General features: G+C 38.9%; 1 protein-coding gene across 1 annotated transcript in view; it reads left to right on the forward strand.

The window, feature by feature from the left end:
• Positions 1–20,287, forward strand: part of LOC131699421 (collagen alpha-1(XXV) chain-like) — a 61,067-nt gene extending 40,780 nt beyond the window's left edge. The window contains exon 3 of the mRNA XM_058996052.1: positions 20,059–20,287. Coding sequence (XP_058852035.1) covers positions 20,059–20,069 — 11 coding nt within the window. The 3' untranslated portion in view covers positions 20,070–20,287. The remainder of the gene's footprint in view (positions 1–20,058) is intronic.
• The last annotated feature ends 7,697 nt before the right edge of the window (positions 20,288–27,984 follow it).

Raw genomic sequence — 27,984 nt, forward strand, 5'->3', positions numbered from 1 at the left:
TCTCCTATTAACATCCCGCACATGTGACCACAGAACTCCATCAGCAGACAGGATTGTGTGGCCAGACTAAATTAAGGCTCCCTATCAAATTACCTTATTGTTCTAAGGTTTAATGAGCAGCAAAAGTGTTATGCAATTTGTTCGTCTCCACACAGACAAACGCAGACTATCAAAATCCTGAGGGGTTTTGGCCCACAACCCCCTTTACTTGATGTTAATGGAGTGCTAACCAAGGCTTTCAAATACATTCTCTTACCTCTTTCACTTTAATGACATGACATAATGACTGCATAGAAGTTAGTTATATCACTTGTGACTAAGCACATGTTTGTGGATCATCTCACTGAACCACTAAACCACTGAGCTCCCAGTTGGTGTAGACTATACCTGTTCACTCCAATGCTCCCCCACCTTTTCCAGAGCTCTTCTACTCCACTTATCCTCTCTCCTGAGCATTCCTATCACAAGCCTCTGACAGCAGTGTTATTAGTGATAGAGCTAAATGAATACACTCCTAAGCCCTAGCTAAAGGGCCACACTGTCTTCAGCTAAACATTACAGATGGAAGCTCCCATCTCAGTAATGCATTTTCTTAATCCAGAGATTGTGAAAATGGAATTGGACTCTTCTGATCCCAGACAACGATTTGAGGCTCTGAAATGGACATTGGCAGGCACCAGCTGTGAAGATGTCATGTAATATCTCTCTCTCTCTCTCTCTCTCTCTCTCTCTCTCTCTCTCTCTCTCTCTCTCTCTCTCTCTCTCTCTCTCTCTCTCTCTCTCTCTCTCTCTCTCTCTCTCAGCATCTGATAGTGATTTATGGTCTGCCTCCTGTTGAGAATCCAGAGACACCAATGTAGGGGATGAAAAAAATAAATCCTTTATAACATTAATTTATAACATAGCAACGCAGGCTAAATACCTATTTTAAGCTGCAAAATAATAAAATGAACTTTGGCAAGTAGTCTCCTATATTTGTAACAGAGCAGAAAAAGCAGTTTTGCCCCTTCGTCTGCGGTTGTCACGCTGGTGAGTGATGCACAGGCAGCATTTTGTTCTGTATCGATGTTACTGGACTAGACCTTGTACCCCTACCAGCTGTATTGGGGCCAGTATGTAAACTGCAAGCTTCAGCTTGGCAGAATTAAAAAAGATATATACAATTCCTGAAGCAGTCCTGCTCTCTGAGAAAGGAATAATAAACAGGCATGCTTTTCCTTCCATCTGCAACACCACAAGGTTATGGATGATCATTGAACTACTGCCATTTGGAAATGCTATTAACTTAATAATCAGTTGGGTACTAAAATAAAACTTGCACAATTTGAATGACACACACACACTAAAAAAAAAACGTTGTTGTGATGGGATGTGAGCTGTAGGAACTCTCCTCCGGCAGCCTTGAAACATCATCTGTGGAAATACTGATTAACACTGAATGTTGTTGGTTCTTCCTATGGAATAATTCCTGTACAATGTTACACCTTACCTAAGTAAATGACATTATCATAAATGTATCTTAGTATTCTTGGATTGCACTTCAGTCATTCTTTATATTTATTATAAGCTGTAATCGGTTCCGATTCCTGTTTCCAGTTGAAGCTCAATTTATTGTCTTCTCCTATAGTTGATGCTAAGAGAGTTTGAAACATTTAAAAAGGAAAGCAATGAGATTACTCTACTCTAGCTCTCCTGTTCTGGATGACTGTAACAGACGGAGACAAAGCACAGATGCACTTCTGAATGATTGCATTAGGAAAGCTACACTTGTTTATTTGAACTGATACTTCTACAGTGTTGGACAGACTTCCTGTAGATATAATGAGAGATGACCAGCACAGGTAGGATCCCAGAGCCAGTGGAACTGCAGTTTGGAATGTAAATCTACTGAAATTATGTTATTTAACTTGTTCACAGTACTGACCCCTCTTGATTTAAATTACAAGCCTTGAGAATTACTATTATCCACTTTTTCATGATACTGATGGCTCTAATTTTCTCTTTACAGCTGTGGTGGGGGGTTGGTATATGAGAATTGTTCTAGTATTACCGTGCTGAAAGAATCAAGTGTTTTTAAAGGTTTCAATGAGTATACAGGATTAACCAAATGGAATTTGTCTTCTCTGGATTCAGAGTGTGCTTGATATGTTTTTGTTTGTTTTGAGTGGAAGTTTTCAATATTTATACTGACCTGACCTGATGAAAATACTGTGGAATCCCTTTAACCAGATACAGGGCAGAGGAACTGGTCTTCATAGAAGCAGATCTTTTTAGATCCAAATTGACAGGCTCAGGGAGACAAAATAAAAGGATGCCATGCAAATCAATTCATTACAGAGGTGAATGGATGATATAGCAAACATGTATTTTCACATGCTGTCCGGTTCACCACTAGGTTAGGTGGTCGTTGTTTTGCAGGCCTTGGTTTCAGATGCTCTTGTGCTTGCTGTACATGGTCACCTGGACAATTAAATTGTACACGCCCCTTCAGGGCTGCCTTTCCTGTCAGTTACTGGCTGCTTCTCTGAATGACTGACATGCTTTTCAGCCAGTAACAGAAGACACTGGCGGAGGTGAATTGACCTTAGAATTCAAGGAAGGAAGGAAGTAATGAAAAGCAAGAAAATTGAGAAATGTGTTTCACCTAGTGTAGTACCAGCTGTCACGCTGTGTTTCTTTCAAAACCGCACATTTGAGACCTCTATATTGAGTAGGTAAGATTTATGAACTTGTTTTATTAGCCACAGCCACTTTTAATAGTGAGCTGTTCTGTATGCTGTGCTAATCACAAGGAGGAAGGTTATAGTTTGACAACGCAGCTTCGTGTGGTTTGCTTGCTATCAGTGGCATCCGGAACATTACCCTGATTTCATGGCTCACATAACCTGTGGAATTGCATTATTTTGTTACTTTTAAATGAAGTGTTTTTTGATAACATCTATGACCGTAGGAATTTAATTGATAAAAATTGAATACTGTCCAGTAATATATACTTTAGTATAGTAAGACCACTTTGGGAAAAGAACCTAATCAAAACTGTTCAGTCCATTGAATATTAGGTCAAGAGGCTTCTATCTGAGGTTTTTCTCAACAGGAGAGTTGTTCATTGTGATGGCGTCTTCCCATTCATTTCCCTTTACTGGGAGGTTCTTCATTTGCACCACAGCAACCTACTGAGAAACAGGAGGCTGGGAAATTAAACACTACAGGGCCTCTACATTAGTAAACTATTAGTATCTCCCTGTGGCACCCAACAATTTAGTAATCATGCTTTTATTACCCAGACATTTAAAATGCACTTTCCTGTTACAGAAGTCACTGAATCTTGCTTCATATCCCTTTTTCAGCAGTCCTGCAGGTCACACAAGGTTCTGATTTGTAGGCTGGTTACAGTGGCTACTGCTTAGGAAAACCTGTGGAATTTGCAAACTAGACAGAACAGCAAGGGTATAGTTAACCTGCAAATAGAAAGGGGGCACATCTTGGGTCACCGTGGACCACAGCTCTACAGACAGAGGGGTCTTGGGATGTTCTAGGAATGAGAGGTAAGCTTATGGCACCCCCAAGTTCTTATAGGAACCCGATGAGATGCCTACAAATTAGATAAGCCCGCACAAGAAACAGGAGTGACGCAGTTATAAAGAACTGGAGATCCGAAGTGCCACAAACTACAAGTATGGGGGAAATGGTCTACCTCCACGTAGCATTTCATGGAAGCCCAAAGTGTAATTCAGTTCCAGTCATGAACATTCCTAACATTCAGAAGTCAGGCCATTGAGATTCTCATCATGTCACCTCTGCCTGTGAAACGTACATATATGTTCATGTAAATAAATAAACAAACTTGACTGATGCAGGACTGTAGATCCCTTATCTATGGAAGTAACATTCTTAGAACTTTTATCTGTGTGCCCTTTGACACTGCATTGTCTGGGGTTCATCATAACTATTTCTTTAGACAACAGACCAGAAAAATGATTTCCAGAATATGTGCTTTGTTTCAGCACAACTCATGCATTACAGTATTTAATGAGCACCTGGTTTAGGATTGCCCAACACAAATGTGACTTAATTGATTGCACCAATGTGGATTAGCCACTAACCCAGATTAAATCAAGGATTATATTGTAATCATGTTGCACAAAATTAAACCAGGTTTTATATTTAATCCTTGTTTAAAATTGACCATTTCATAATCCAAGATTTCAAATATAATCACATTGCACCACTAATTTTAATCCAGGTTTAAATGTGAAAGGTGGACAAAATGTAAACCTTTTTTGGAGGTGGTTTAAACTTGGACATAATGGCAGCACACCTCAGGTGGATTGAGTTACAGGAAAGAGTTCCGCAAAGAGAAATTTGAGACTGAATCCATTTGAATTTTACATCGATGAGAAAAATTGTATATTTGAGTAAAGAAATACAGACGAAAGTCATGTATTGTGTTTATATATCCTGTTGTACAGTTACAAATGTAAACCTTTTTTAAAAATATGTAAACTAGTATGCGGCATGTTAATTATATTCACTACCGGTCAAAAGTTTTAGAACACCCCCATTTTTCCAGTTTTTATTGAAATTTAAGCAGTTCAAGTCCAGTGAATAACCTGAAATGGTACAAAGGTAAGCGGTAAACTGCCAGAGGTTAAAAAAAAAAGTTTAGGTTACCAAAAACTGAAAAATAATGTACATTTCAGAGTTATACAAAAAGGCCTTTTTCAGGGAACAAGTAATGGGTTAACAACTTACAGCTGTTCTGCAGCAATGGAAGTAAATTAAGCCTTGAAAGTTGATGCTAACAATTCCTATAGGTGTCCCAACTTTTGTTGATTACTTACAAACCCTCTGTCTATAAAAGCAGTGTTGGAACAGACTGTGTTACTACACCCTCTTAAGCATTATTTGGACAGCATTGTACTGCAGGAAGTAGTATATTGCTCTCATAATGGCGAGAAAAAGGCAATTAACAAAGGAAGACAGACAGACCATTATAACCCTCAAAAGTGTAGGTCTTTCCTTTAGAGAAATTGCAAAGAAAGCCAAGGTGTCAGTGAGTACAGTTGCCTACACCATCAAAAGACACTTGGAAACTGGAGGAAACTCTGACAGGAAGAGGTCTGGCAGACCCAAAGCCACAACAGAATCAGAAGACAAGTTTCTGAGAGTCAACAGCTTGCGTGATAGGCGGCTCACAGGACAACAGCTTCAACACTGGTCGAAGTAAGCAAGTCTCAGTTTCAACTGTGAAGAGAAGACTTCGAGCTGCAGGTTTGACAGGTCGAGTGGCAGTAAGAAAGCCATTGCTAAGATGGCAAAATAAGAAAAAGAGGCTTGCCTGGGCCATGAAGCACCGCCAGTGGACTACTGAAGACTGGAAGAAGGTCTTATGGACCGATGAATCAAAATTTGAAATCTTCGGTTCATCACGCAGGGTTTTTGTATGCCGTCGAGTAAGCGAAAGGATGGTTCCTCGGTGTGTGACACCAACTGTCAAACATGGAGGAGGAAGCGTGATGGTCTGGGGCTCTTTTGCTGGATCCAGAGTCGGCGACTTGCACAGAGTGAGTGGCACCCTGAACCAAAACTGCTACCACAGCATTTTGCAGCGCCATGCAGTGCCCTCTGGTATACGCCTAGTTGGTCAGGGGTTCATCCTACAGCAAGATAATGACCCAAAACATACCTCCAGGCTATGTCAGAACTACCTTAGAAGAAAAGAACAAGACGGTAGGCTTCAAATCATGGAATGGCCAGCACAGTCTCCAGACTTAAACCCCATCGAGCTGGTTTGGGATGAACTGGACAGAAGGGTGAAAGCAAAGCAACCTACAAGTGCAACACATTTGTGGGAACTTCTGCAACAGTGTTGGGAAGAACATTCCGAACAATATTTGATTTCCATTGTAGAAAGAATGCCACGAGTGTGTTTGGCTGTTATATCTGCAAAAGGTGGCTACTTTGAGTCAAAAATTTAGATTCCATTTTGTTAAACAAAACGATTCCATGATTTCTTTTTTATCTCCAGTTGTTTATTTGTTCTATGCTTTAATTTCAGAGTACATTGAGACATTAAACTGCGTAAATTTCAATAAAAACTGGAAAAATTTAGGTGTTCTAAAACTTTTGACCGGTAGTGTACATATATGCAGGGGTTCATGTGTGCCTAGCGCAGTGGATTCTAGATCCTGTACCTTTTAGTCTGACAGGTGAGAATTATACGGTTTGCACTGAACTGTATGGAAAAAAAAGTTTTTGCAAATAAGGACTCTATGTACATAAGTCCATGTGACATCCATGGGTAAGAATTTACTTGTGTGTGTGTGTGTGTGTGTGTGTGTGTGTGTGTGTGTCCAAACCCAAAATGCAGAAACACCAAAAAAAAACTAGTGCTTGTCGCACCTATTCATCAGATTAGTCAGCCCACCACTGGTATTGTTCAAACCTGACAATTATATTAAAACAGGGCTGGGCAAAGGTCGGCAGGCCGCTACCGACACCAGCAATAAGACATGAAACCCACAAGCAGAGGAGAATTTGAAGTGCATATATGGAAGCTACTGTAAATCAAGGGCAGTGGAATATGGTTGAAGAAATGCTATCCCTCTTCAATTATAAGAATCGGTACCTTTCTGATTACAAATTAACTCTAGCATGTACGAGTGTTGATAACTAACAAACTTTAATGGTCTTAAATTAATGCTGGTTCCAAATGTGTCGTCTAGAATAAATTAATACTTTTGTAGGCTTGTTTGCCTGAAACATTGTAATCAAGGAGAATAAAGTAAATATATTAAACTTTGCCAAAGTAATTTCTCTAGAGCCATTTTTTAACCAGGCTTGAAAGCATAGTGAATTCACCAGCTGCACCACAAGGCCCACCTTAGTTGCTGTGGAGAGATATCTGTTAAGATCCCGACCAGCACCCCAGCATGTGTGGAATTTTCACCTGAAATGTCCAAGGATGATCTTAATCTGTGATTCAAACCAGGACCTCCTCCATCCACTCATCTTTACACCTTTATCACCAGCAGCACAAACACCCTTCCAGAGAGCGGGCATTGCAGGTTCTGCTTCACATGTTCTCGTCTTCGCTTGGTTGGGCTCTTTCAGATGTTATCAGATTGAAGTGGATCCTACAAAAAAAATGCAATTGCATTTTGATGGGGGAGGGGGTTGGCAGGTTTCAAACACAGCTACTATAGCAGGGTTATCAGTATCTGCACATTTTATTAAATCAATAAATAAGTATTACTCTAAAAGACAAAGGCACTAGCTGAAAAGTGTGTCTACTTTACTTTCTTATACTTTTATACCATATACTATGTAATTTAGGAAAGGGTGGTAAACCAAAGCACTGTTATAATTCATTGTGACTATTAATGCCCCAGGGAGCTTTGTCATGTCATGAACAAGGGAAGGGAAACATGCCCTCTTCAGGAAGGAAAATAATATCAATACAGTACAATTAAAGCTTCTATAAAAATGAATTGCGCAAGGAAATGTCTTTCAAATGTTAATGCAGAACTAAGAGAGGAGCTAATATGAATCAGATGAAGGGCATGGCTGGATTGATGTGGTCTGTTTGAGAACATGGATTGCTGTGCTATGCTGTGCAGTATATATATATTTTTTTATTAGGCACCAATTATTTTTGGAAAAAACTATCACTAGAAAAATTTAAATGGCCTTCCATCTTCTTTAATCCAGCATCTATCTAAGTGAGATTGTTGTTGATGTCATTTAGTCATTCATTAAGTTGTTTCATAAGTAATTGAGTAATACCTCCATTATTCAACCAGAAAAGCCCATTTATTCAGGGGCTTGTTGCTAAAGGCCGATGGTGGTGATGATGTGCTATCAATTTCTGAATCTGATCACGGTGAGTTAAAATTAGTTTTTTAACTGATCTGTGAAAAGAGGCCACGGTAGAACTGGATTGTCACCTTTTGAGTTCTGTCACGGAAACTATGAGCAGGCTTTAGAATTTAGTAACAAGCTGAAACTATAGCGAACAAATCCTCAGTAGCCACCTAACGAGTTTCGGCTCAATTCAGAAGTGTTTAATTGGTGGTGTTGTGCCTAACTGCACTTGAAACTTTTCAGATTTATGCCTGACACAGAAACATTAATTATCTTAAGTAGATAGCACTGTGGAAAAAATTATAGACAAAGCAGATGGTCCAAGAATGACCTACTTTTTAAAAATGTAAAAAGTCATCAATTAGTTCTTTATTTGGCAACAAAGCTAAACATGCACATGAACTGGAATCAAAGCCAGGGTTTCAGGCATTGGAGCATGCCAGGAAACATATTGGAGTCAGCCATAAGTATACATACTGTACATTACAGATGTAACTGTCGTTTTATTGTGATGAAACTTGATTTAGGATCTTTTTTGGCACAAGTTTTTGAATGTACCATAATGTTGGAGTATATGGAGGCTGTTTGTCCATCTGACTATCTTTCTGAACATCACTTTTTCATAAAGCTAGAGAACCACTACTTTTGTTATGAAACTTGCGAAGGATTTGAATAAGCAGTCTGGAAAGAATGGGCTGTGGCTAGAAGAATGGTGAGGGATTGGGGTTCATCAGTCCATGGTTACAATCGGTGGCGCTGAAGAGGGAACACCCCTGACATTTTTATTGCGTTAAAGACAGATGACCCTTGCACTCTGTCACAGAGCGGTCACCTGTGGAGAAGTGCCTTGCCATCATTGTGAGATGAACCAGGCAGGCACCCTCCGGAATCTCAGCAATGTAGCCACTGGTACAAGGTTTACAGAAGGCAATTTATTAGGATCACCCTAGCCCCTTTACAACAAGAGAGTCATGTGGAGACATTCTCAGCAAAAGCAGCATCTGCTGTGGCTTGGCTTATAAAACCATAAGGTGCAAATATCAACAGAACACAGTTAGTGTTTGTTACAAAATCTGCACCAGTCCACTCCAGAAGGTCATTTTAGTGTTAAAGTGTGCCTTGCCTGTTTTCTGGTTTTGTATCATTACCATTCTGCTCTACACCCTCCTGACGAGGTGTCATTCAAATTGCCCACTCGTGCAGTCCCGGTTATACACGCCATCCTGAATCTAGTTTCTCAGTGGCAGTAAGCCATTTCTAATTGTTGTTGTTGCTGCTGTTGCTGTTGTTGTTGATGATTTCTTCACAGATGCCCTTATCCAGGGCGACTTACAATTGCTACAAGATCACATTATTTTTACATACAATTACATCATTCTTTTACACATTCTTTTTACATATAATTACCATTTATACAGCTGGGTTTTTACTGGGGCAATCTAGGTAAAGTTCCTGGCTCAAGGGTACAGCAGCAGTGTCCCCCACCTGGGATTGAACCCACGACCCTCTGGTCAAGAGTCCAGAGCCCTAACCACTACTCCACACTGCTGCCCTATATTACTCTCAAGTCCTGTCACTAAAACCAGCTGTGCCAAAACATAGAGAAATGTTTGGGTTGATTTCCATGTGTGTGCCATTGACATTCCCAGGTAGGATTACGTGCTACTCACTGTAAAGTGCTTTTGCTGTAGTTGCAAGGGTACTATTGCTTTTACCTTGTGGATAAATGTTCATTTGTGTTATGGGTGACAAAAAACTTAGTATTTCTCCTTGGTTTTAGATGTGTTTATTCAACCCAATGATAATTATTGACTGTGACTGGTCTATGTGGATGCCACAATATCTCAGCCATGAAAGTAGCCTCCTCATGTTGAGCAGCCAAGCCTTTAAGAAGTTCAGTGTTTGCTTCTCATGCACTCTAAATTGAATTCATTCACCATGATCAAAGCATGTGGCTTCTAATGAAGTCCATGTGGCTTTTGATAGTTAATTAAGTCAATCCTACAAAAGAAAACACAAAAAATGTGTAACTTAAAACAGGGAAAGATAAAAGGTCAATTCACACTGAGCTCTACAGGGGAACGGCTGTGTCTCACAGTGCAACAGAGATTTATTTGTACTCCTAAATGATGTAAAACAATTGATTTCAGTGGAAGATTGGTCTTGTGTGAATGTACTGCATAAATATTTCTCAATTTCTCTATTTCCATCCCCATTGTCGGTTTCATTCTACATACTTAATTTTCCAGTCTAGGTTTGTATCCTGAGCTTGCAATCGTACATCAGAAAATTAGCACCTGATTGCACTGCCAGAATCAGTTTCGACTTTCAAAAATGTTTCAGTTTTTCATTGCATTGTATAGCAACACACTGGACCTAAGTATTGAATATTTCAACATTTTAAAATATGCAATTATGCTTTGCATGTGTTCAGTGTTTAGGCCTAAACTATTCAGGCTATCTGCCCAGTGCTTTGTCAACCACACTACAGTGCTTCTGGTTAATCTGGTTATAAAGTCTGGAAAATCTGCACGCCTTGCTTTGAATCTTATTTCCATCCCTGTCGGTGATAAATAGACTCTCCCAGTCACTTTCGGTGTCCCATTTGCCTTGTCATGTTAACATTGCTGCTCTTAGCTCTTCATCTGTGAAACCTCATCCCCTGCCACCTGTCGCGATGGCATCCAGCAGCTGCCTGTCGTGCACTATGCAGATCTGTAACTACTGCGTTTGGAGAGCTTGTCAAATGGGAAAGAAGAGAACAAAGGTCACCTTGTAGCATTGTGTTTGGGAGTAGATTTAAAATGGCAACTGTTCTTAAGATAACCAATACGGTGTGTTGGGTAGATGAGAAATTCAATACTGTATGTATGTGTTTTATTTTTTCCATAGTAGCAGAACATTGGTATTCCAGTGGTATTTTTTCTGGAAGGGGACCCTCCTTCCAACATGTTTCCTACTTGATGGAGTTCAGTAGGTTTTTACCCAAGTTGTCTATGACTGTCTGTGAACAAGTGGATGCCACGATATCTCCGCCTCCTCATGTTGAGCAGCCAAGCAATTAGGAAGCTAATGTGTGCTTCTCAGGAACTCTGCATTGCATTCACCCACCATGGTTAGAGAATGTGGCTCCTTTATAAAGTCCATGTGGCTTTTTGGAAATGAGAACATCAGTAGTCAATGCTGTTGTCTTTCTATACCTGAGCAGCAGCATGAATTTATAGCTTTTATAAATTATTAAAAGGCAGATATTGCAAGCTCAACCAAATTAACTAGGCTATTCATCCCAGCTTTAATGGACCTGACCACATTGAATACTGGCTTTGTCTGCTTGTCAGCTGTGAAGTGTGTGGTGTGTGTGTGTGTGTGTTTTTTTTATACTGGTGTCTGTGGCCAGTCTTTGACTCAGTTTGTGGCTCAAAGGGTAGAAAAGAGAGCATAATACTGGATTTATTTTATTCTTTTATAATTCTCTGTATGAATTACATAATGATACTGACCCATGGTTTGCCATTTTAACTGCCTTTATATATAATTTGATTATAATGTTGATTGTATAAATAAATCCTAGTACTGTTCAAAATGTAGAATGCATGCAGTTTGAGTGCTACGAGGGTTCATACTGTAACTAATTTATGTATTGCATTTATATAGTGCTTTTTATACAAGATTATTGCAAAACACTGTACATTTGTATAGCATGTCACACATACAACTGCCACAATCCAAACCATTTAAATAACATATTTTAAATAATAGTATACACAATACAAAAGCAGCAATTTTAAAGTTACATTAAAACCCACTAAGATAAGAAAGTGATTTTTTATAAAAGTGCATTTTTAGTCTTGAAAACTGTAAAGGTTCCATCTTCCCTGACAAACGAAGGCAGAGCATTCCATAATTTTAGGAACGCTACAAGAAAAAGCCCTACCTCCCTGTGTTGCTTTTGTTGACCCTAGGAATAACCAGCAGCCCCACATCCTGTGATCTCAGAGTGAGGTTTGGAAGATACGGGGGTCAGTAACACCTGCAAATAACTAGGTGCTAATCCATTTAAGGCCTTGTAAGTTAACAGCAGAATCTTAAAATCAATTCTATACTGCACAGGGAGCCAATGTAAAGAGGCCAAAACAGGAGTAATATGTTCACTTTTCCTGGTTTTAATCAGAATTCTAGCAGCGGTATTCTGAACAAGCTGCAAGCGGGATACCACACGTTTTGGGACACCAGAAAAAATGTCATTACAATAATCAATTCTAGATTAAACAAAGGCATGCATTAGTCTCTCAGCATCAGATACAGAAATAGTTGATTTTAAGTTTGGCTATATTTCTCAAATGGTAAAAAGATACTTTACTAACTTTCCTAATAATGAGTCTCAAATGAGAGATCAGGATCAAAGATGACCCCCAAACTCTTAATTTCTAGTTTAAGTTTTGATGAGAGACTGCAAGGGTTGAGCTCATGTAATCCCATATTTCCTTGTAGTTGGTTCTGTGATCCCACTAGCATAACCTCTGTTTTATCTGAATTCAACATCAGAAAATTCTGTGACATCCAGTGCTTGATGTCTGTAAGACAAGTAGCTAATAACACCCAGGCAGAAGAAATTCCTATGTATAGCTGCGTTTCATCAGCATAGCAATGGAAGTTCACTCCGTGTCTGCGGATAATGTCACGTAACGTTTTTATTATATATGCTACCAACAAGGGACCTAGAATGGAGCCGATAATGCTGATTTTACCTCCCCAATAGAAACAAACTGAAACCTATCAAAAAGATAAGATTTGAACCAGGATAGGACAAAGCCAGACAGTCCGACTGTGCTTTCAAGATGATTCAGTTGGATGGAGTGGTCTACAGTATCAAGGGCAGCACTTGGATCTGGAAGAATTAAAACTGATGGAAAGCCAGAGTCAGAGCTTATCAGACTGAAACTTCTCAAATATACCATTAAGAGTTAGAATTTGTTTTAACTGAATTGCAACAACTCTCTCTAGGTTCAAGATTGGCATATAGTTATTGAGGACTTTAGGGTCCAAATTGTGTTTAAGCATAGGCTTTACCACAGCTAATTTAAGTGCTGAGGGAACTATACCAGAGGAAAGTGAACCATTTAACATTTTTAAAATGGCGATATTAATAACACCATCACAATGTTTATAGCATTTCTGAAACCTCTGGCTCCTATTCATAAGCCATCTGTTATCCTTAATATATGCATTCTTGCTGTAATTTGCATGCATTTATTTAAGGTGTACTGTTCAACAAATCACATTTTCTATTTCATGGGTTGAAGTCAGTGCCTTGTAATACAGTATGACTCAAGAGAAATGAATTCTTAGGCACAGGTGCAAAAAGTATACCGTATGCTGGCAACATAAACCTGCCTAGTGCTCCTGAGAAATAAGCATTGAAAGCACAGATTTTTTAAAAATTATTAGCTGTTGTTAATTGTATAAATGTAGGTATGTGGGAGGCAGTAAGTGCCCTGTAACCGTATAAAATGCCGGAAATTTGGCCCAGCTTTCTAGGCAACAAAAAACCCCTCGAGCATTAGATGGGGTCAGTCATGTTCCCCTTCTGTGTGCATACCTGTCTCAAGACCACTGTGAAAAACCCCAAGGAAATTGCAAAAATTGGACTCAAAGTAACAGGAATGTCATCTGAGCTAGTGCTAGGGGTCACACATTTTACTAGAAAAGGCTTCCCAAACTGGCCGTTCTACCTCCTTTTTTTAATGAAAATGATAAGGCTTTGTAGTTTGCCAGAGCTGACATGACCCTGCTAAGGCAGCAGCAGTGGAGTGGCCGGTGTTTGTGTGTTTGCACGAGGACCTCTGTTGGTTGCTTTTCTCCGAAGCAGAAATATAAACTGCACATAGTTTTGAAAGCCAAACCTTTTCCCTTTGGGGCCTAATTAAAGCTTTGTTTCAATATTAATACTGTTCTCAATTGCTGCAGAAATGTACCGTATCAGCTTGCACACAGGTAGAGTCTTGCTTTAACCTTTAAAAAAATGTATATAAATGAATAAAGAATTGTTGAAACAGAAATTCTCCTTACAAAGAAAAGGGTTTTGTGTTTGACGACAAGTTTTCTAAATATCTCTGTAGTTGGTAATTGATATGAATCAAAAGCAAATTATAAACTTACTACAGAGATATGCACTGGAGTGGTATTCCCACATAAATAAAACCATAGGCCTGACATGCTGTCTTTATTTAAGAACAAAATATTTTTTGTATTTTCACAGAATAAAGTAACAAAGCCCACAGCAATATAAGTAATTCGAAGCAATTAGTTTGAGAACAGTTGAAAGTTCAGCGAGAGGATGTTTACTATAGTCTTGCAGAGTTATCTGACTATCTAGCTGTTGTATTATATCTTTTATTTTCATATTACACTCATGCTTGAATATGATTTTGGATGTGAATTTGAAGCTAAGCTTGTGTCTTAAATCTTTTTTTGCGCTCTAATTTCCAGATATTATTGGTAGTGTCAAGCTTTGTATTGTGATCTGCATTCACATAATTTTTTGTCAACCTCTTTGCTGTTTTTAAACCAATAACTATACTTTACATTTTCTTCCTGTGATGTGTAGTTTTAGGTTCCACATGGAGATCTCCAAAATACTCTGTCGTGTATCCTCCCATCACATATCCACCGTTTTATCCCCCATGACCAAGCTCTTCAGCACAGTATGAGTGAGAACCAGAACTAGGGTTGGATACCGAAGAGTGAGTAAGCAAGTCGAAACTGCCGACAGCCAGGCAAATAGCCAGAGGTGGTTTATTATTGAACAGAGAAGATTAATTCAAAGATTGCAGATCCCACCAAAGTTTTCGTACACTGTGGTGTTCTCCCGTGCGCTACCATTGCTGGTAGTGTCACGTGAGCTGTTCAGTGTGTTGATATGTAAATAAATCCTGATCTCCTGCAGGGCGTATCAACTTCAACCTCTGTCTCGATCTCCTGCCTGTCACTCAGCAGCGAATGCACACACCCACATGGCAGATGGCTACTCTGTCACAAGAATTAATACCCTGTATCTTTCTAAACAAGGGATTTAGGGGAGCTCCATAATAAAAGCTGAATCTCAAAACAAGAATTGTGTGAATATGGTCATTGTTACAGCTGTGTTTAATGGTATTTAAAACAAATTCATTTATCAGACTTTTTACATATCCGCCCTTTACTGTGGTCCCACCGCAGTCGGATACGTGACGGACTACAGTACTTGTCTTTGTAGAAATTCTAATAGCTAATTATCACAAAATGTGTGTACTTGTATACATTCTTGTGATAATCTTAGTGAAAGTTTTTTAGACCTGTTTCTGGTTTCAGAAGTGGTAGCAAAACAACATTGTTACATACTTAGCTCCATCATAACCACACCTTGACTGGTTTGTAACTGGTTTATGCTGGGTCATAAACTGGCACAGTATAATATCCATATTCTAAAGCTTAAACATTGTAAAGCCAATTGTTAACTAAACTTCTCGACCTTTTTGTTTTTTTAAAGTTTGTTCCCATTTTTTAAATCCTCCAACATTGGTGCAAACACATTAGTTTCATAGGTACTTGAAGGTTACATTGATCACCTGGCAACCAGGATGGGGAAAACAAACTGGTGTAGTTTATGTATTTTGACATTAACTAGTGTACCTCTCTCTAAGATGTGAATCACTTTGTTACAGCAGGTTTTTGATGTGTGGTCCAGCTCGTGCCACAAAAAGGGATATTTTGTTCCTCTCCGAGTTGAGAATAGAGCATATGCTGAGGAATTGTGGGCAGGATGCTTCACAGAGCAAGGATCAGGGGTTGAATTTCCTTGTGCACGTTGAACTTTCACACAGCTTCCTAAAGTAGGACCACTGAGACAGCTGGCAATTGGGTGCTGGACAATTGCTTTAAACTTGTCAGTGTTGTATAGTAAATCCTGTCTGATAATAAGTTGGTAAGAGAAATGGTGAAATCCATGGTTCTATCTTGAAATTCTTCCTCAAATATGAGAGAATCCAACAGCAGTTTGAAAGATAGTTGGTTACCATTGACAGCATGTCAATATATCTGACATTTGGGAAAACAAACAAGAAAAACACAAAAAACATTCATTTGAAATCACTAACAAGCCACCACAATATTATGACTTTATTATGGCATGACTGGTTTATTTAATTTCCTCTTGTATTATGCATCTTTGTATTCATTTGTGCGAGCTCTGGATCTTCTGTATATAGTTTTGTACATCTGTAGGACTCTGTTTGTGGTGTTTTGCTCAAATAAAATCAGTTGATCACAACAAAAAGGAGACACCCACATATTCACTTTAACAAATAGGCCTTTAAATTGAAATCATACAGATGGTATTTGTGTCCATTGTTCCTTAAATTACATGTTGGTCATACATTACTGGTAATTTACTCTAGTTTTACATGTGTTCATGCAGCTAAACAATACTGTTAGTCAGAATACAAGGAAAAGGTGCCAGGACTTTCATCCACATCCAAGAATGAGGAAACTCTTAATTGTTTACTTGTTTGAGTCGAATTCAACCCAAATAAAAAACATGTTCCTAATCTAAGTAGAACCAAGGAAGGGAAGAACTGTTTTCAGTAAAAAGGAGGGTACCTAAACCATGCCGTGTGATTTCATTGTCCCACATGCATAGGTCATTTTCCATCTAAGACTACATCGAATTATCCTCAATTACAGCTTTTATTAGTGTCAGATTAAGACATTTACTGCAGTCTTCATAAAAATACTGTGGGATACTTTATTTCTGTGCACCTGCTTTGAATTAAACTTCATTGACCATCTATTGTGTGTTTCTTTTTTTTTGGGGGGGGGGGTGTCTATGAACCAAATCCAACTCCCCAATCTTGTTTTTCCCTGGCTTGCTTTTAAACACAAATTGGAGAGTTCACACCATTTGTATTCCCCGCTGTCGTGTATTTATACTTTTTGTTGTTTTTCCATATGCCAGTTTAACAAGATATGAGATCTCTTGTAGTTCTGCATTAATGTAAAACACAAACAGAATGCAGATCATATAAAATAATGCCTGCAGTTGTAACTAAGGGAAGAAACAATGGTTAAACACACAATACTTCACGTTTTAATAAGCAGGTGGCTCGGAAATGACATTTCTATAGTGTGTTTGAGCACCCTGACCTTTTGGTGATATTTATTTAAAAATACAGCTTGGAAATTGTAAAGTTCTGACGTAATGATTGTCCATGCAAAGTTTGAATACATTGACCAACTCTTCTAACAGTTAGTTAAAGCCTTAACTATGGCCAAGCTCTTGAACGAGTTTCATCACAGATGCATGAACAATGCCTGAAACTCAAATGAACTGTGTAATGGACTCATTTGTCTAGGAGAGGGATTCTGTCGTAGACGCAACGGCAAAATCCAGAATACTCCCAGGGATACACAACACCTCTTGACAGATGGTGTCCTTTGCTTTGGAATGCTGTTTTATTTCCACCGCAGTATTGCAAAGTGTTCTAGTGGCTTTGTTATTGCCACCCTGTACCATACCGATACCTCTACTATATACCCGTGGGATAACATATTCACCCGATGCAGTATGTGCAGGACACAGCCATGCATGTTATAATGGGATGGGAACTTGAGCTTGTAATGCTTGTGGCTCTGTTATTAATGGCTTCTCTTGCTTGCAACCAATCACAAACTTGTGGACACCAGTGAAACCAGTTGCCCCAGGGCTGCGGATACAGTAGCTTAGCTGGGATGCAGAACAGGATCTCTGTCCTAAGCTCTAACCACTAGACCTCAAGACTGTTTTGTCTAAAGAAGCATTTCAAATTTTAAACAAACAATACAACTTGAAATGGTATATGAAAGTAGAAAAATGTTACATTACCCTAATACGATAAGTTCATGAAAACAACCAAAACCCCCCACAAACATTACATGCGAACAATTACCGGGGTGGGCAGCAAGCTTTAACTTGAGTTTGTAAAACCTTGCATGTTGTTGAGCTATCTCAAAGATTTAAAGTGGATTGCAACAGTGATCATACAGTATGCTTGTACTGGAACTTAAATCGGTTAGTTTAAATCGATTGTGTAAGAAAGCAACGCCACACCTGAAGGCGTTAGCTAAAAAATGTGACTACTTTCTAATGACTTGGAGAAGAATACTGAAGTGTTGGGTGGAATAAAGGTGTTAAACTGAGTGGAGACTTGTTTACAGAGAGATTGAAGAAGGTATGGAATGGGTTACCCAGCCACATTGATGATGCTGTATCACTGAGAACCTTTAAAACGACCCAGACCGGTTTTGGATCAGTCAGCTGCTTGGAACATATGAGCATTGATGGGCTGAATGGCCTCCTCTCGCTCGTAATTGTCTTGTTTTAAAGTGTAGGTTTCTTATAGCTGTGCTGTACTGAATTGCAGAAGCAAGTTCAAGAAGAATGAGACACTGGGACTTGTCTGAGCTGAATAACTAACTATGCATGTCTCTGAATAAAAATGCAACATTTTTTTGTTTTGTTTTGTTTTTTGATCCTCTTGCCCAACAAGCGTCACATTGTGATGTGGCCCGCCCCCTTTGGAAGTGTGTGAGGAATTCAATTACATGTTGAGGACATCTTGATGCATGTTTCATCAAGGTAATGCTAGTTGATGGCAACATCTGGTCCACACAAACAATCGTGTGCTTTTTTTTATATAATTAGTTCCAGGAAGAACCAAAAAAGCCAAGTGAAACAGACTGCAGTTGCCAACGATTTAAAGTCCACAACCCATATGGCAAGCTTGTCCTGCCCACTGCCAAGCTGTGGAAGATTAATGAGCATGTAAAGCTGTGTGATGCCCATTGTTTATATCTGTAGAAGGTGCCAAGTGGAAAGATGGTTTTGGGTAACATTTCTTTGTGCATGATGTACTGTGTTTCTCACTCAGATAAAGGATACTTATGTTACATATATATGTTGCAGACAACTAGAACAACATTTGAACATAGATTTATAAAAAAAAAAAAAAACTGCAATGAGGACCATTCAAAGTCCTTACAAACATCATAATAATTTATTTCTTCTGCATTTGAAGGCAAGCTGAATGTGGTGCTTTTGGATTCCTATTTTACATTCAAACAATCTGTGAACTGCTCTTGATTTCCAACCTGGCCAACATATTAATAGGATATTTACTGGATCAGTAAAACAACTGTTATGGTGATCAGCCTAGTTATAATTCAGTTATAGATTTGAAACATTTAAAACCTTTGTGTAAACGGTCTTTTACCATTTAGACTATCACACCCAAAAATGCTTGATTTTAGTATTTTTTAGTTATTTTAATACAGTGTTAAATTACAGTGGTTTAAAATGCACCAACATACCCTTTTTGGAACAGTAATTTTAAAATCAATGCATCACCCTTCTAAAAATAGTTTGTTAAACATTTAGTAAAATACACTGTTTTTCATTTACTATTTACTATTTACATTTTTACAGCCTTTAGAGCAGTCACTGGTGTCTAAAGACGAGTAGATCAACACACTGCTGCCCCAAACCTTGTAAACCAGCTTTACAGTGAACTGCCTTCCTGTGAACATGTTATTGAATTAGTTATGTTAAGGTGTCACAACCTTCCTGGACATCACTGCAACATTAGATTAGCTGCAGTTTACAGCAGATCATTAAAATAGGACTTGTGTACTACATTATTCTATGACCCTGTTCACTTGCACAGAGGTATGGTTGCTCTAATATTCAAGAATCTTCATGACAATGTTAAATGCATGCTTATTATTAAAGCGTCCGCAAAGGTTAACCTTTTTTTCACTTGCTGCTGCCGTCGCCTTCTTTTGAATTATTGAGGCAAACTTCTTTGTAAACAAATTGCTACTATGAACAGATAAAAACAACCGCTGCTAAAGCACAGGAGTGTGAAATAACTTCCACCACGAGGTGATTCACAGCTCTCAAAATACTACAAGGTGACAAGAACATGACAAGGTAAAGGGCAGGCGTCGAGTGCAACAGAAGAGGCAGGGTGTGTTGGGGTACCGCTCCACAGCCAAGTTTATTACATTATTTTGCTTTCGCTGGCTGAGGTAGAGTGTCTTTTCATGTGCTGGCTCCTCAATCAATCTAGTTTTGTTTGGACAAGGTGTTGGTTTTAAAATACAATCATTTCTCATTATTTTCAGAAAAGAAGTGAAAGACCTTCATCAGATCCAATAGTCAATGCACTGGAGCAGTAGATCATCCTGTTTCTTGTGACGCTTCTCAGCTTGGCTGTTCTATCTTTTGTATGCTACTGTATTTAACTGTTTAAGCTTGAATAATTGACTGCCATTTTACTTTTCATCTGTTTCTGGTTATTGTTGTTTCTACTTTCTTCACCACAGGAACTGACTGTTTATGAGGTTATGCCAAACCTTTGTTTTTGTTTTTAATCATGTTTTGGAGACCGATAATGCCATAAAAATAATGGACATAATAAAAAGGATTTTTAAAAAAATGACAACTTAACCTGGCTCGTGTGACGGATGGCAACTGCTGCCTCCCAGACAGCTGACCGACTCTGAGATGACTGTTAACACAATTAGTTTAACTCCTCTTCTTACATCTCACTTAGACACGCGTCTCCTCGACACATGCAAAGGTGACACAGGAGGGAAGAAAGTGCCAAAGAAACTATCCCGTAAATGTTGAAATATGACACAAGCAAGTGGATTCGTTAATGACCTCCTCAGAGCTTATGACAGAACACGTGTTTCCAAGGTTCAAGATGTAGTGGCCCACAAGGTTTTTAAAAATAGTTATTTCCACATATTTAAAAAGGTAATTGCCTTACAATGTAAGTCTGTGTTGAAAAAGGCATTCAGCTCTTCAGTGCATGCAAATCTTAAGAAATATAAAACTTAGGGGCTCCCGAGTGGCGCATCCAGTAAAGGCGCTCCGCGCGGAGTGCAGGATGTGCCCTATAGCCTGGAGATCGCAGGTTCGAATCCAGGCTATGTCACAGCTGACCGTGACCGGGAGTTCCTAGGGGGCGGCGCACAATTGGCTGAGTGCTGCCCGGGTAGGGAGGGCTTAGGTCGGCAGGGGAATCCACGGCTCACACCGCATCAGCGACCCCTGTGGCCGATAGGGCGCCTGTGGCTCTGCAGCGGAGCCGCCAGATCTGTGTTGTCCTCCGGCACTATAGGTCTGGTGGCATTGCTGTGGATCTGCAGTGCGAAAAATGACGGTTTGGCAGGAGCACGTTTCGGAGGACGCATATTCCAGCCTCCGTTTCCCGAGTCGGCGGGGGGGTTGCGAGCGGTGAGCCGGGGATACAGATAATAATTGGGCATGCTAAATTGGGGTGAAAACCGGGGTAAAATAATTGGCAACGACTAAATTTATAAAATATATATATATATATATATATATATATATATATATATATATATATATATATATATATATATATATATATATATATATATATAAAACTTCAAGCTTGATTTTAAAAGGCACTCTTTGAAATCTTTTTTTTTTTATAGGAAGTTTTATCCGTTGGCGATGAGAGGAAAACCAGAATTCATAACATTAAGAGGATCAATAGGATGATAGTAATATAACCTCTGAAATTTAGCTTGTGTGGGATACTACAGGCTTACCCTGGTAATTCACAGAAATCACAACAGATCATCGTAGCTCATGTGGGGGAAGAGGTGTTATAGTTCTGCCTGAGTTATAGCAAAGTAGGACATTTACATCTCCTCGGGCAATAACTACTTGGAAGCATTGGTGTAATTTACACAGGAGGACGCGGGGGACATGTCCCCCTCACTTTTTCAATGATGGGGAAAATGTCCTCCTCGCCTTGCAGGAGTACTAAAACTTTTTTTGTTTCACGATCATTTATTAGTGTAATCACTAGTCAGTATAGAAGTCAATGGGAAGAAAAATGGGATCGGATCCGGGATCACTGAAGCGGTTTGTTGATATTGAGCAGCAGGCAGACAGGAAAGCAGGACTACATAGGAACTCTAATAATATAGGAATATATTTTTGCATGTACTACCCATGAACACTGATGACAGACTGACGCACCAGTTTCTACATGCATGCCAGTCTGTGAGAGAGTGAACTGTGCTACGCAAGCAATGGCAGCAGCGGGGAAACAAAATTTAATAAATAAAAGTTCAAGAGGTTCAAACATTTCAAGACTAATGGAAAGGGAAATATTTTGTAACTGAGGTGGGCAAACCTCTCTGTCTTCTGTCAAACAGTCCATTGGAGTCACAAAAGACTATAATGTTAAATGCCACTACAAAACAAAACACGCAGCATATGATCAATACACAGGTGAGCAGAGGAAAAGGTGGGCAGAGTCTTTGCAAGGAATTAACAATGTCAACGCCGCAATATTTTTTTTTTTTAAATTAAATAATTTACTCTCCTTTTTAAAGTTTAAGATACAATTGATTATTGTTGTGGGTATAGCATTGATTATTTGTGATAACACGACCCTAGCCAGGAACAGTTTTACTTGACTGACAATGTAGAATACCCATCCCTCAATAGAAATCGATTGTAGATTAAAGGAGACCAAAGTTGTTGTTGTGTGTGTTGTTTTTTTCAGTTTGTTGAATTGGCTGTTATTGTCATTGCCATTGTTAATAAATGCCAAGATTATTCTCTTTTTATGTATTAAATTCACTCCTCAACAATAGTAATAGTCAATTATTTAAAACTTTTAATTTATTAAATTGAGTGTTATTGTCACTGGCAACAGCAGTACGTGCTGATGCCGGACAACTATTATGCTCAAAACTCTACTGTTAAACCCCATTGTCAGCAAACCTTTCATTTCTGCAAAAGTCATGGCCGCTGTGTGGTTACTGCAGTCCCGTCTGTACTTAGCAGGGTCTGGGACCCAGGGGAGCCCTTGGCAGGCATGCATTCAGTGCACGAAGCAAGCTCATATACTTGACCATCTATAGTGTAAAACACAGTTTTTTTCAGAATATTTCCTCTATAGGCTTGACAATTGCAGAGGAAAATGCTGCACCCAATGGTGTGTACTCCCAATGATGTTTGCGCTAGAACAGGCATCAATTAGTAATCTAACCTGATTCACTGAAAATGTCAAGTTACTTTATGGCCACCTTGTGTATACATAATAATTATATCCTGGTGGTCTAAGCTATAGCCCTTATCAACCAGACATCTTTCAGATGTATTTTAATTCCTGAGGTACCCCCATCCTTCCTATTCATCTTTATATAATAAAATCCAATCGCTGCAGCATTGCTGAGGACCATATTTCCTCTGAAGAGCAGGAAGAACTAAATGGCATCACAGATAAGACAGATTTGCATACACATGTCTGGGTGAAAGTAATTAAAGGCAGGAGCCTGCATTTAATAAAGGAAACTCGGGGGAAGCCACAAAAAAACAGCGCAGAATGTTGCACTCCAGCGTAAAATACGAATCCACTGCCGGCGTAGCGGATGTCTACCCAATTAGCTGCAATCAGTAACACATTGTGAAGCAATAAATAATACTTCATTTTACTTATGATTTCTAACCGTGAACTGTTCCGTGGTTGTGTCAAGTATTCCAGGCACCGTTATTTGTGGTTTTGATTATTGGAGCGTCTGTATGAAAAGTAGTGAACCACTCAATGTGATTATAAAAGGTCCCCTCAGAGTTGAGATTTTCAAAGTAACAAACCCTGCAGACAGGGATACACCACAGAACTCTGGTTACTGTGAGCTATCTTTCTGCAATCAGTGAGTATTTCAGGCCTTTCCTCTTGATTTGGTACACCAGAACGGAGTCTAAACTTCACCATTTGGTCCTTATTTAGTAGTTGTAATGTACAGCAGCTTGAATGTCCCTTACTGCTCACAGGTGGAGATTCAAAAAGGAGATGTACAGGTGTAGTGCGTGTTTTCTTGTTGCTCCAGCTTAAACGATTTGTAAGTGGTTGATTTAAAAAAAATTGCATTCTGTATCCCTTTTGTATTTTAAAACCATTTAAATTACAGTAGTTGTACATAACATCACATTAATATCCCTAGTAACAGATACATAACTTCAAATACCTAAATAACTATTTCACAAGAAACGTAAGGCATGTAGTAATTGTGCACTTCCCATCTACTTTTATGTAGAGAAATGCCCATCCAGTTGTAATGAAACTTTTGGTTTTTGAAACTTTTTAGGATTTCTTGACGGTCTCATGAGTAATCTCTTGTACATGAATTCTGGCATCAAATTGGTTTGGCCAGTGAATCTTCTAATGACTTAATTTTTGTTTGATTTAACTTTGCATTTGATAGTAGCTATTTTAATACATTTTCAGGCTACTGACTCCTGGTTGTCTGGGCTATTGGAATCCTATATTGTCTAGTTTAGAGGACACTTGCTTTGAGATGCTGTTCTAGATGCTCTGGGTGTAGGTCACTGTGCTGTCCTTTCCATCACCTCAAACCTGAGTGCGTTGTCTAAGTAACAAGCTGAGAATGAAGAGTAGAACTCGTATGGCTTTTAGAGCACTGGCAATACAAGGTAGGGGGTACTGTATATATTTATAGCCTTCAGGGATTCGGCAGGGTTAATATATTGTAAGGAGTGCAGGGGAAATTAATAGAAATAGTTCTGAGCTAAAATGGAAGAGTGCTGGTTTGTTTTGTTTGTGGCCCCCACCTTTCTTGAAATGTCTTAAGGTTTGGACTTAAATACAAATGTAGGGAAGCGTTGTTATATTTTCTTCTACAATCTCTGAAGGTTTTGCAGTTTTCTTGTGAAGCTGTAGTAAATGTCTGAGAAATATATTGAGCGCCTATACAGAGACTCTAGAGGCACAGGCCCTGAGGAAGAACATGAGTATTTAAGAAACAATGAGGGGTAGCACAATGAGGAAGGATTTAAAGACACTCCCTGAACAGGAGTGTTTATAATCAACTGCACGTCTCCAGGGGTTGTTTGGTCATTCCTTCTCATTCGTGGCATAATAATTATATGATTATAATTACAAAACACAAGATTCTAGACTAACCTCCTGTATTAATCTGCGTATGTTTACTATGTTCCTTTTATATTCTTTTGTCAAATCATGTTTAGTAGAAATACTTTGCATTGGTGTGATTGAGGACTATTCTTTTATATTTGTGCCTGTTGGCTCTACAAACTGTACTCTTCAAACATGAAAATATTAAACAAATGAGGCTGATACTGTTCAGAGGCATTTTAGAAGTGCAAAATGTTAATAGCATTGCTCCCCAGTCATATACCATGTGCTCAGAAGAACCATGTACTGTCTCTACATGAATTCATGTTCTTATTTGTACTGTCTGTACATGAATCCATGTGCTTATATTACAAACATCCCTAACTCCTGTAATTACTTGTTGCCTCTCCTTAACTTCTGCAGGTATGGCTTGAGGTTTCACATAAGCTTCTTGTTTTTGGTGATCTACTTCCAGAGCATGTAAAGCAATACAATAACGTGACACTGTGGCTTTCCTAATTGATTTCTCTTGTGTCCCTGCTTTCCCTTCAGCCTGGTCTGCTAATGGGATAAAGGTCTGGAGGTCTCCTACTAAGCAATATGCGTTCCCTGTGCTTCAGAGAAGCCAGGCAGAGGAACTGACTGGGGAATCCCCAATGCATCATAAATCATGAGACTGACCAGGTACTTAAAATAACGAGGAGACAGGTGTACTTTCAGAAGTAAATCCTTCAAGACGGGTTGCATAATTGAGTGTCACATTTTAAACGTTTTGGAATTGACTCTTTGCACTACCACCTTAGTTTTCCTCCTGTTTGTTCATGAGCGATCTCACAGGGAACTAATACAAGCTTGCTCATTTCAAAGAAATGGCAAACAAAATGACTTTTTGAAGTACTTGAGGCAGTACTTGACAGTGTTAGAAATCTTTCATACTTCAGGAAAAATCCATCTTTGTTTTTCTTTATTGAAGATAACATACAATAACCAATGTAAACATCAATATCATAGCATATGGTTTAGATATTCAATATCGTATTCCTTTGAATTTAAGACGCAGCCCAAATTTACCACCCTCAATTTGAGGAAAAAGTAAAACATCAAATAAATATGCATTTACAAAGATACAACCTCAATTACACTGCTGTATCGTACAAAACTGACACGAAGTAATGTTGTAGATTAACCACGGGGCTCATTTATTGTGCTGCGTACTGTATAATACTTGAGATGGTGTCTCTGTCATACACATACCCCTCACTCAATCACGCATCCCGACAACAGCAAGCACGACATCCATCAGGCGAAATGTAACCCAGCAACCACAACAGCACTGACCGTGTTGCAAACACAACAGTCAGAACCTGTTCTCCCAATTTGTGAACTGTGGTATTGCTTGGCACGTTGAAAAATACGGGGGTCTGATCAGCATTTCCGATCTGTAAGCTGGTCCTGTTTGTTAGAAATGATGCAATTGTAAAAGCTTCTCTTGGTATTCCTCAGGAAGCTCATGATGCTGCTTTTGAAAATGGCTGCCTGTACAACATAGAAGATTCGAAATCGGGCAGACATCTTTGTTGTCTTTTCTCAGCAGTAAGTCATGTTGCTGTTTGTGTACTCAGATAGTCATATCTTTTTGTTGCCGTTTTTTAATACACGCATCACTATACTGTACTCGAATTTAAGACACAGGCTATTTGTTTGAAGAAGCAAAAAATTGTTAAAATGCGTCCTTAAATTCAAAGGAATACGCTCCATTGCATGGGATAGTGCTGCTTTAGAACATAAGATTCATTTTCATGTTATTCGTAAGGCTACCTGCAACACTTCATTGCTCCACCATTCCGAACAATACAATCTTTCAGTATGCTAGAAGTATGATTTAACACTGTGATTTTCTTGATAATTGTTTTGAGAACATGCGTTAAGTGTAACAAGTACAGTGTAGCTTATTTTGGAGAAACATATTTTGAAGTGTTTCTAGATAATCAAAGAAACTAAATTAAGTCTTTTTAATGCTGGTTAAGTGTCTGGATAGGAAAACTGGTTAACGCATTTTGACTACCTGTATAACCTTTGTATGCATTGGTCATAAAGGATGTGCAACCAGTAGTTTTATAATCCATTCAGAATATCATCAAAGTGTGCTATAACCCCTTTAGAGGAGAGGGATGCACATGTATGAGTGTTCTGAGAACAGAGGTCCCCTCAGTGAGAATAGAGGTCCCTTCAATGAGAACAGCATCATTGTTTTGGTTGGAGGGACATGTTGCTTTTCTGGGGAATGTTTATATTCCGGTTGGAGATACAGAGTGGAATTCACATGCAGATCACGTCTGACTTTTTGTTTTTTGCTCATCTGATAATTCAAACAAGCTTTTAAAAGTGGAAACAAATTCACTAAATGAGACACAGCCACAATGTGTGTGTGTGATAGAGGGCTGGTCAGGCATACTGAGATCCTCAGAGTTCTCTGATGGAAATCACCTCACAGTGAAAAACTGTGTATCAAGTTCTTTAATGCAGAATACAATTTTCAAAGTTTTTTTTTTTTTAAAGAGTATAAAAGTAGCAAAATTAGAAACAAATGCCTCCATTAAACTCCTGCAGCTTTTGTTACTGGTTATGTAACATGAACAGTTTCATTTTCCTTTCACAAAAAGGAGTGCAAATTGCATAGTGGCGTAAAACCCATGAAAATGTGTCCCTGTGTGTTTAAACAGGTAGGAAAAGTAAATCATGTGGACTAGGTATTATCACAGGATAACTCAAACTTAAAACATGAAAATGTTTATCTGTAAAATGCATGACAGGTTAATATGTATTCTTTCAGTTTCGGCACAAGAATTTACATATTCCAGGAGATTGAACTGCATGTGAAAGTGTGTTAAACTTAACCTCATGAGCTCATCGCATATTGGATAGATAGAGGAGTGGGAGTGAGGCCGGAGAGCTAGGGTTTTCACACCCCACTGTGCTCCTATCTTAGTCATTCCTTACGAGATATTTCTCAAAAATAAATTGGTGGGATTTAACTAGACCTGCTGAAGCAAAGTCATGACATGTACAGTAGGTCATGCTGAGCTGGAAGGAGAATGTAGCCATAGTTTGTGTCAGAATT

The sequence above is a fragment of the Acipenser ruthenus genome, chromosome 22 (assembly GCF_902713425.1).
Source record: "Acipenser ruthenus chromosome 22, fAciRut3.2 maternal haplotype, whole genome shotgun sequence".
NCBI classification, from domain to species: domain Eukaryota; kingdom Metazoa; phylum Chordata; class Actinopteri; order Acipenseriformes; family Acipenseridae; genus Acipenser; species Acipenser ruthenus.